General features: G+C 35.3%; 1 protein-coding gene across 1 annotated transcript in view; it reads left to right on the forward strand.

Annotated features, from left to right (window-relative positions):
• PLCL1 (phospholipase C like 1 (inactive)) overlaps positions 1-2,646 on the forward strand; it is a 336,485-nt gene extending 333,839 nt beyond the window's left edge. Inside the window, exon 6 of the mRNA XM_030326087.1 lies at positions 2,150-2,646. Within this exon, the coding sequence (XP_030181947.1) occupies positions 2,150-2,332 (183 nt within the window). The 3' untranslated portion in view covers positions 2,333-2,646. The remainder of the gene's footprint in view (positions 1-2,149) is intronic.
• The last annotated feature ends 8,909 nt before the right edge of the window (positions 2,647-11,555 follow it).

Here is an 11,555-nt window from a genome sequence, read left to right on the forward strand (position 1 = left end):
ACAATAAATAGGAGGCTTTCATGTGCTTTGTAGAGTGCGCAATTTTCCTTGAAGAGATGTCATATCATGTAGTGCTTGAGACTGCAGACTTTGGAGGGGCGCCTGGGTGGCTCAGTTGGTTTAGCACCCAACTTCAGCTCAGGTCATGATCTCACAGTTCATAGGTTCAAGCCCCGCGTCGGACTCTGTGCTGACAACTCAGAGCCTGGAGCCTGCTTCAGATTCTGTGTCTCCCTCTCTCTGTGCCCCTCCCCCACTCACACTTTCTCTCTCAAAAATAAATTAAAAAATAAAAGAAAGACTCTAGAGCCCACTGCTGGGCTGTATTTGAACCCCAGCTCTACCACTTAGCAGCTGCATGATGCTGGGAAAGGTGACTGCTCTGGGCCTCAGTGTTTTTTCATCAATAAACCGAGAATAAGAAAAGTGCCTATGTTCTTAGGGATGTTGTGACAGTTGAATGAATGAATATATGTAAAGCATAAAAAAGAGTGCCAGCACAGAGTAAGCACTTCACACATTATTATGATTACTTAAGAATTGCATTTTTTGGAGTGGACGTGACTTTATTTTGCAGTGTCCAGAGGGGACTCATTATGTCTGCATTAAACAGAACCGACTTCCCAAATTCTGCTTGTGTACTGAATATTTTTCCCTTAGAAAATCCATCTCTATCTGACAGAGTGTTCATTTTCTTGCCTTGGGTCTTAGTCTAAAGTATAAATATGGTGTGTGGAATAGGGCACTGAACCAAGGTACGAGACCGGGACTTTAGTCCCAGCTCATTTACCAGCTGTGACCTTGGGTCAGTCACTAAACCTCCTCAGGCTCAGCCTCTTTTCTCCTCAGAAGAAGGCTAGACTATAAGACTTCCAAGTCCACTTATCAAATCCTTTTCTGTGATTGAGGTGATCGGGGCAAGTTCACTTTAACAAAAATATTAGGCAAAGCCCTCCTTATGCATCCCATTTAGTTAAATCCTGTTATTAGAAGGATTTAGCTATTATTACATAGGTAGTATTGGGAAGTGCCTGTGTAGATTTTGGGGAATGAAATATTCTAAGGCGTTTTTAACACAAGTTTCCTCATATAGCCTAAGGAAGAACCATTTGTCAAATTAAGCAGCGTATCATGGAGCACCTTGGATAAAATAGGTGACGTATCCTTTGGCCGAGTCTCTGCTTTGTGGAGCAATCAGTGTAAACTCCGCTTCTTCCCACATTGTCCTTTGCAGTTCAGGGTCATCTTACCAGGCACTGCAGTGAGAATGGAGAGGAGAAAGAGAAAGGACTCTTTTGTCTGTGCACCGGGGGAAAAGGTGCTGGCTTCCTCACACTTGCTCCTTCAGGCTTCTGAGCCAGCATCAGCTTATACATCGATCATTATAACGAAGAACTAAAATGAGAAATAAAAATAAGGAGAAAAAGTCTTTCTTGAGCAGTGATGTAACTGACAGCTGATGATTTCCTGTGATCCTCCTTTACTTTTTGTTTTGAAGGCCATGCTGAACCTCTGGAGCCTTTTTTCTCCATCAGCCAGATGGGAACACTGTCCTTAAGGACAATGTGGGTAAAGACAGAAGGAATGTGGGTAACTAATAACTTATTAAAAGACAGATTGCAAGGGCAACCCAATATATAAACCCCAGCTCGCCAAGCATGGTGGTGTGTGATTTACATCACAGAAGATGTTTGGGTTTGTAAACTCTTGTACACTGAGGGGCAACTTTCAGTTCTTTGAGGAAGAGCTTCCTTCCTTGATTTCTCCCAAGCCTAGGAATGCTGGGCCTGGGTGGGACAGGGATTGCAGCAGTGTGCAAAGTCTCAGACCATGGTGAGGGAAGGGTGGATTGTCCTCAGTAATTCAGAGGAGCCCCCCACCCTCGCCCTGAGGTTGCTCCTCAGGAATCTCAAGGGGGTGCTGTCAACCACAGAGCTGATCAGGATCAGGTTGAGGTCCTTGGCTTAAAGAGCAAAGACCCTCAACAGTGCTAGAAAAGAACCTGGGGATAATGCCTTGAAAAAGTGAGCTCTCAGGGTCTGGGTCTGTTTCCTCACGGAGTAATAGCACTAACATATAGAGTGATATCACTCAGGATATGCCTGGTGCATAACTTTCTTCTTTGGTGTATATTTCTACTTGTATGCAGGGCCAAGGAGATCTGTTGAAGAATGCCAAGAATGAAGCTGTAGAAAACATGAAGCAGATCCAGCTGGCGTGCTTGTCTTGTGGACTTAGTAAGGCACCTAGCAGTTGTGCCGAGGCCAAGAGCAAACGCAGCCTGGAAGCCATAGAGGAGAAGGAAAGTGGCGAGGAGAACGGGAAGCTGTGACCCTGAGCAGTACCGACACACTCACCCATCCTTCCTCTTGAGGACTCTGGTTTTTCTTTCTGGTTTTCTTTCTGTAAGCTTTATAGAAATTCACAAAAAGGTACCCTCTATGGGGTGTTGGACATAGACAGATATTTTCACAATGTCAGTATTTTAATGTAGTTAATTTATCTAAGTTAAAAGCTTTAGTAGCAGTGTTTAAAATTCTGAGATGAGTGTACATACCCATGTGTGGATGTGAGTGGGAGTGTGTGTGTGTGTTTGTGTGTGTGTATGTGTGTGTGTGTGTGTATGAGAGAGAGAGAGAGAGAAAGAGAAAGAGAGAAAGAGAGAGACAGAAAGTGAAGTGAGAGAGAAAAAGAGAGGGAGAGAGATTGAGATCCTGTGAAAATCTATTCTATGTTGCATTATTCATTTAGTAAGTTATTATGTTATCATTTTGGGACAAATTTGTTAATCTGAAATTCTAAAGAGCACTTACTATAACCTGTTGCTGTGTTTAATTTTACTTCTCTACCTTCTTCATTTAATTTAGAGATCTTAACATAGGTTATTATCAAAGGAAGCCAAATTTACCAGTGCATAGATGTTTTGATAGACTAAATATAGATTAGAAAAATTCCTAAGAATCACAGTAGAAATAAAAGTGAGTGAAAGATTAAAAAATGATCAGAATTTCTAAGAGAATCAGCAAAATCATTTCTTCACTTAGAAACTCTTTAAACTATTTATTAAATAAAATCAAATTTTAGAAAGTTTTTTTGTGGTTGTATATTAAACATGTATGATTTCAGTGGAAAAGCTGATCATAAGTGAATTTATACCCACCTACATGGAACTCTGAAACACAGTGAGAGCTCTGTTGTAATTAGGACTTTGATGTGACCTTATTTTCAGTTATGAAATGTCAAGGTTGAGATCTTTAGGAAGGCCTCATTCTTCCAGACTGGGAGTCTAGCATTCATCTATAACAGATATGAGCAGCTAGGAGGTCTTGGCTTTTATTAAATATAATTTATTGTACTAAATTTAAATTTAAAGACATTGTTCAACCACATCATCATGTTGAATTGACATAAATTCCGTGGGTCAGATAACATCTTTGTGATGATTTAAGAGCTAACTTATTACAAAATATGATATAATTTTAATACATGAACAAAAATATACATACAAAAGAAGCAAACTAATTAGGGTACATTTATAATTGCATCCAGATAATTTTTACCCTTATATCTTCATAAAGAACTTGAGTGTAATATGTTTGTTACTTCCACCAGAACTAAATGTTCTATGGTTATGAAAATATATTTATTTAAAACATTGCTTTTATTTTGAAAAGCTTCTTAATTAATTTGATTAACAAATACGCAAGTTTGGGGGAAACTAGGGAAGATAATTGTTAAAATTTTTGCAATTATAAGCATCTTCTATAGCTACTGTGTTAAGTTTTTTTCTGACTTCTTAACACTATTATGTTCATGTTGCACATTACTGAAAGTAAAGATATGAAACAACACTTTTATGGTTCTCTTTTATTATGAATTCTTTGAAAAGAGAAAAATAATGAAAATGAGTTATTATATTAAAAATATCTCAAAGGGTATGATATTTCCATGAACCAAATGTGAAATTTCTCCTTGGGTTTAAAACTGGGTGTTTAGCGAGGTTCATGAGCTCATTTTCAGGTAGGTTTTCAAGGGTACTATAATCGCCTGAAAAAATTTCTTTACACTCCATTATATTTAACCTGCACAATAAAAGGAATAGTGGAATGTAGTATCTAACCTCCTTATGATAAAAAAAAAGAGGTGATAGAGACAAAAACAAAATCCACTTTACATCAGCTAATTAGTTGGTTTCACCGGTGGACCTCTTCACCTCCCTGAAATCTATTCAGAGAAGTACATGCCTTTACTGGTGGTATGGAGAGGTGGGAAGAAAAGACAAAGGGGTAAAAACTCTCAAAGAATGTTATTAATTTCTTAATTTGAGGCTCAAAGCTAATCCTTAAAAGTGGCTTCCCTAGTTTATTCCAATTGTCCTAGAGCTCCACTTACAGGAGCTTATTACTCAAATGTTCTTGGACTGTTTTTGTTTTTAGTTTAAATAAATTGAGTCTGGGGGAAAAAAGTATTTCTGAGAACATGATATGGGTTCCACCTCATCTAATGCTCCTTCTGGCAATGGGTTGTCTACCAGTCTCTACTCCACTGCATTGGGTCTGATTGCTAGCCAGGGAGTGAAGGGTGGGGCAGGGTGGAGCTTCAGATTTTGAGAATAGAGAAATTACAAGGGAAACCTATTTCCTGTAATGGTCTTGCCTCTGGATGGAATTATAGAAACAAAGCAAACTTCTTACATTATTACATTCTACCAGTGTCTGTCTTCTTTCCAGACTTGCACTGTAGTAGAAAAATCCTCCTTCCACCTGCTTAGCTTTTGATGATGCTAGGAATGTAATGGTATATATTAATTCAATTTTTGTTTATTAGTTTTTACATTACCAATGTGATATGAAGCAGAGATGATAGGTGTTATCACTGACAGAGCCACTGATAAAGTGAATGGAAGATTTGACTTTAGATTCTGGTCTGTCTGATTTTATATGGAAGAGTATTTGTTCAGTGGTTTTGATTTTTTAATTTAATTCTCAAAATTTTAAACTAAACTATCAACTCTTTCCTTTATAACCACCAATGAAAAGAACTTTATTGTATTCTTTGATAATAAAATACTAATGATCAATATAAAAATGCAACAATACAGATATATAAAAAAATCACCCACTAGTAACATTATGGATTTATATCCATTCAGACACTGTTTAGAGTTTATACATCTAAATGTACTTTAATTTTTAAGGAAATTGAGATCACATGATATAAAGTGTTTTTTGTAACAGCCTTTCCACACAATAAAAACAATACATCATGAATCTCTTTCTATGTCAATGAATATATCTGTACATTGGAGCTCTCAGACTTTGAATGGAATCTAGTCCACAAATAATGTATTTTATGTGGCTGCTGAATCTTTTTCAAAAAATTTTAAACAATAGACAACTTCTAAAAATCATGAGATTTCACATAAAAATTTAATTTTCTACTTCTAAAAGATTGGGAATTCTGACAACACTAGACGTCCTTCTGCACCTCCCCACATGTTACTTGTCATGAATTAATTGGAGTTGGCCTCTCCAAAAGAGGCATGTGCTGTCCAGTTTGCCAAAGAGCTTCTTCATTCGTTTATGTTACATCTTGCCTCTGTAGATGTCTTACGTGGTGATTCTTGATCCAAATTAGTATTAGTGTCTAATTATGTGGATTACTATAATATATTAAACAATCCCCTATTGTTGACTTTTCTCTCCTAATTTCTTGTTATGCAAGCATTGCAGTGATGAAAATCATTTTTTCAAAGTGGTATAATTTTTTTCTTTAAGACAAATTTCTAGAAGTGGAATTTTTGGGTCAAAGGTTATATAGATGATTTTTAGGGATTTTGTGATACATTGCCAAATAGTCTCCAAAAAAACTTGTCCAATTTAAATTCCCACCAGGAGTTTATGAGAGTGCTCAAATCTTGGCTAATACCAAATGTAATTATTGTTATTTATGTCTTTGCCAATCTGCTAGCTTAAAAAATCTTATTTCTCTTTATCCTCTACTCTCTAGTGAGATTGAACACATATTAGTATATTGATTGACTTCAGATAATTTTATATAGATATAATTTTTCTGATTGCTTTTGAGTGGGATGGTAACTTTTAATCTGTTATTATTTTTTAAAAGGCATTTACTTAGTAAGAATATTAACCCTGTGTTTTTCATATATGTTGCTACTAATGTCTTTTGATATACATATACCTAATTTAATCCAAGCATGATTTTTTTCCTTTATGATTAGTGTTAAGACATCTTTGCCGACCTATGCTTGTGAAAATATTATCCTATATTATCTGCTAGTATCTTTCTTGGTTTACTTTTCACATTTAAACCTATAATCCTCCTAGAATTGCTTTTTGTGTATAGTGTAAGGTAGAGTTCTAATTTCATCTGTTCCCAGAATGGATAATCAGTTGACCCAGCCCATTTACTGTAGATTGTTTTATGTCCATGAGTCTGTAATGCCACCCTTGTAAAAATGAAGCACTTATATATGTGTGTGACTCTTTCTGGAATCTCTGTTTGGTTCCATTGGTCTGTGTCTGTCCTGGCAACATTACTGTACTGTCTTAACTGTGATAGTTTTTTTAATGTTTTGATTATCAGAGAGAGTAGGCCTCCCTACTTCTCTACCTCTTCATCATTTTCTCGATTATTTTTGGTTCTTTGCATTTCCATATATCAATTTCTATCAGGTACCTTCTGGAATTTTTATTGGTATTACATGTATATATCATGTATATCAGTCATATATTACACGAATATATCATTTGGGGGAGTTTGGACACTCACATTATTGAGTATTACAGTCCATTCACAGGATGCATTACTCCCTTTATTCAGGTCTTATTTAATTTATCTTAATACAATTTTATGGATTTCTGTGTGAAGGTCTTGCACAACTTTCAGTAGATTTACTCCTAGGTATTTGATTTTTTTAAGCTATTAGAAATAGTAGCACTTTAAAATTTAAATTTCCAAGTTGTGGTATATAGAAAATATAGTATATTGTTTTGTAATGATCATGTATGGAATGAACTTGATAAACTAATTGTTGATTTTAAATTACCTATTAATTCTTTAAGGTTTTTTAGGTACATAATCATGTCATCTGCAAATAATGACAATTTTATTTTTTCTTTTATGATCCTTAAGCATTTTACTTATGTGTCTTATCTGTTTTTCTTGATTTGTCGAACTGGTTAAAACCTCCAGTACAATATTCAATAGAAGTGATGTTAGTAAACATCCTTTCTTATTCCCAATCTCGGAGGAATTTTGCACTATTTCATCGTTATGTATGATGTTTACTAAAGGTTCTGGTAGATTCTGTTGGGTAATTTAAAATTTTTTAAATATAAATTTTGCCATTGATATATAGATAAAACCATAAAACTCTTAGGAGAAAATATAGGAGAGAATTTTGTGAACTTGAGTTAAGGTTATGAATTTTAGACATGACACCAAAAACACAAGTAACAAAGGAAGAAATAAGATTGAACGTCAGATTTTAAAATTCTGTACTTCAAATGACACCATAAAGAAAGTGAACAGACAATTTGCAGAATGAGTTTGCAACTTGTATATCTATTAAAGGATTGACATCCAGGATACATAAACAATCACTACAACATCATAAAAAGACAACCCATTCTAAAAAAAAATGGACAAAGGATCTGAATAAACATTTCTTCAGAGAAGATACACGAATGAGCAATAAGCACATGGAAAGATGCTCAATAGCATTGGTCATAAGGAAAATTTAAATTGAAACCACAATGGGGTACCATTTCTCACCCAGCAGGGTAGCTATAATAAAAAGAAGACAGATAGTAACAAGAGCTAGTGAGGATGTAGAGAAATTAGAACTGTTATACACTATTAGAGGAAATGTAAAATGGTCCAGCTTCTTTGGAAAAGAACCTGGCACTTCATTGAAAGATAAAACATAGAGTTACCATGTGACCAGCAGTTCTACTTCTAGGCATATACCCAACAAAAATGAAAATATATGAACATAAATGTTCATAGCAGCATTATTCACAACAGAAAAAAAAGTGGAAACAATCCAAGTGTCCATCAACTGATTAAAGGATAAAAAAGATAGCATATCTTTAAAATGGATTATTCAACAGTAAAAAGAAAGGAGGTACCAATACATGTTACAACATGAATGAACCTTGAAAACATTATGCTAAGTGAAGGAAGCCAGGCACAAAGGCCACATATTGTATAATTCCATTTGTATGAAATGTCCATAGGAAAATCTGTGGAGACAGAAAGTGCACTAGTAGCTGTCAGGAGTTGGGAGAAAGTGGGGTGAGGAGTTACTGCTGATGTGTTTGTGGTTTCTTTGGGGGGTGATGAAAATGTTCTGGAATCAGATAGTGGTGATCGTTGCACCGCCTTGTGAAGGTACTAAAAACTACTATGTAGTGTAAAAGGGTGAGTTTTATCTTATGTAAATTATCAGTGAAAGTGTTCTTTAAAAAGAACAAATATAGAAAAGAGAGTTTACATAATGAATTGAGCACCAGTGAATAGTGAAATAACTCCAAAAGTCTGACATATGAAGTTGGAGTGGAGGAGAAGGGTGGTAGAAAATATAGATCTAAGAACCTTCAAAAAAATCCCCAGGACCAGAAACATGAGGTAAACAACCAAGGCATATTATAATAAAATTATTCAAAAGTAGCGATATTGAGAAAGTCTTAAAAGTAGACAGCAAAATAAGACATGTATGAATAGTACATATAAAATTAGCACATTTTTTTAGTGTAAACCATGTGAGATGACAGTGGAGCAACTTTAAATACTGAAAGAGAAGCCAACGCTTAATCATTAAAAAATAAAAGTGATATGAAGAATTTCAAAAGATGAAAGAATTCATCCCAGCACTCCTGCACTACCAGAAATGTTAAAGGAAGTTATGACTTTGTTAAATGATCATTTATTAGGTAGAGTCCCACAGTGTTGGATGATTCCACAGAAGGCCACAAGGAAATTGAAATAGAGAAGTTTGTTACTCACAAGTCTTGGAGAAAGTATGTGGTATGCCTTAAGGGGCCATGGGGAGGTCAAGGCAGGGAGCAGGCAGAGAGAAAGTGGGGGCACTCAGGGTGCATGCCTTTATTAGGACCTGAGGTGGAGAGCTTTGGGGTTCTTGGGCTAAGTAAGGCTGGATTAGCCAATTCAAAAGGTTTTGGTAAGCTTTGTGGGGGTCTTATCTACAGAGCACACAAGGAGAAGGCCTGGGGAGGTGGAGAGACTATGTGGGGTAGTGATATCAGAAATCTGTGTACTGTGGGCTGCTAACCAGGGTGTACATTCAAGAAAGGGACTGGTATCACATCAAGTCCCCCACAGGCCTCTTGGCCACACAAAATGGGTGCAGAGGTGGCAAAATTATAGAGTAATTTCATTAAACTCTCAACAAAATTCCTCCAGAATGGAAGAGATGATGCCAGATGAAAACATGAATCTACACAAAGGAATAAAGAACACTAGAAACAGGAACTGTAGGGGTAAATACATTAAAAAGTGTATTACTTAAATCTCAAAGAGATAAATGACTGTTTAAACAAAAACAACAAGGCAATGTGGAATTTGTAAACGATATAAAAGGATAAGAATAGCACTAACCTGGAAGGAGAGAAATGTCCCTGTACTAGGTGTAAAATAGTATGATATCACTTGAAGGCAGATTGTGGTAAGTTAGATTATACTCTAAGCCCTCAATCAACCACTAAAACAAGAAAGCAAAGAGCAATAACTAGTAAGCCAACCAAGGAGATAAAATTGAATCAGAAAAATATTTGATTAATCCCAAAGAAGGCATAAATAGAAAAAAAAATAGGAGAGAAGAACAGATAGGAGAAAAAAAAAACAACTAGCAAGATGATCGTCTTAAAGCCTAACTATGGCAATAATCACATTAAAAGTAAACTTTATAAATACTACAGTAAAAGGCAGAAATTATCTGATTGGATAAAATAAGACTAAACAATCTGCTGTCTATAAGAAGTACACCTCAAATAGAAGGGCACAAACAGGTTAAAAGTGAAAAGATGAAGAAGATATATCGCCCTATTATGAATCAAAAGAAAACTGGAATGACTATATTAATATCAGATGAAGTAGCTTTCAGAGCAATTAATGACACCAGTGATAAAGAAGGTCATTTCATAGTGATTGAGGAGTCACTTCATCAAGAAGATGTAACAGTTCTAAATGTGTATGCATCTGATACCAGAACTTGAAAATACATGAAGCAAAAACTGATAGAATTGCCAGAAGAAATGCATAACCATACAGTTATAGTCAGGGTTTTCGATATACCTTTCTCAATAATTGATAGAACAAATAGAAAATAATTATGAATATAGGAGATTTAAATCACATCATCAACCACCTTAACATAATTGGCATTTATACAACACTATACTCAACAACAGTAGCATACACACTTTTTTAATGTGTACAGGAAAATTTACCAAGATAGACCATATTCTGGATCATAAAACACGTCTCAATAAGGAATTTTAAAAGAATTAAAATTATACAAAGTGTGTTCTCTGACTACAAAGGAATCACATGAGAAATCAGTAATAGACCTTTGGAAAATCTCCAAATATTTGAAGACTAAATGAAGCACTTCTATATAATTCATTAGTCAAAGAAGAAATCAAAAAGGAAATCGGGTGTTATTTTGAATATGTGACAAATCATGGAACCACACTAATGCCATTCATAGGTGGAGATTTATAGCAGTTAACATCTGTATTAGAAAAGAAGGGGATATGAAACCTTTAGGCCTACAAATTCTATAACTTCCTTGGGAGACACAAAGTGCCAAATCTCAAAACAATTATATGAGTAAAAGAGGTCAGACAAAAAGTGCATACTGCATATCCAATAATATAAATGTTTGGAAATGCAAACTAATGAATAGTGACAGATCAGTGGTTGTCTGGGGACATTGGGGAGTGTGGGGTTACGAAGTGTGCAAGGAGGATGTGTATGTTCATTATCTTGATTGTGGTGATGGTTTCATATGTTATACATATATCAAAACGTAATCAAATTGTGTGCTTGAAATATGTGGAGTTAATTGTATGATATTGGCTCTACCTCAATAGAGCCCTTAAAGATACATGACGGTATCTCTAAGTTAATGATAATTTTGATTAATAATAATAATAATAAGTAAACTTTACTCCTGCCTGTATGTTTGCTGTTTCTTTTTTTTCTTTGTTCAAGACTTTGCCCCTGTGTATGTAGTGAGTTTGCAGAGTTAGGTGTCTTTTTAGCTTATAAAAACTTTCTTTTTGTATTTTCCAGTGTGTGTGTGTGTATGTGTGTGCCTAGAAACACATTTTCTTTGTGTCACTACTTTAGTTTTTTGAGGTGCAGCATTTGGCCTTATCATCATCATATCTTTCCTTCATATTTTCTGTAATCATGTTATTTTTCTGCACTTGTCTTTGAATCCTGGGGGGTTTTCTTGTGACTTTCCTTTACAACATTCCATTTTATATATTGTCAATATTGCTGCT

The sequence above is a fragment of the Lynx canadensis genome, chromosome C1 (genome assembly GCF_007474595.2).
Source record: "Lynx canadensis isolate LIC74 chromosome C1, mLynCan4.pri.v2, whole genome shotgun sequence".
NCBI lineage: Eukaryota > Metazoa > Chordata > Mammalia > Carnivora > Felidae > Lynx > Lynx canadensis.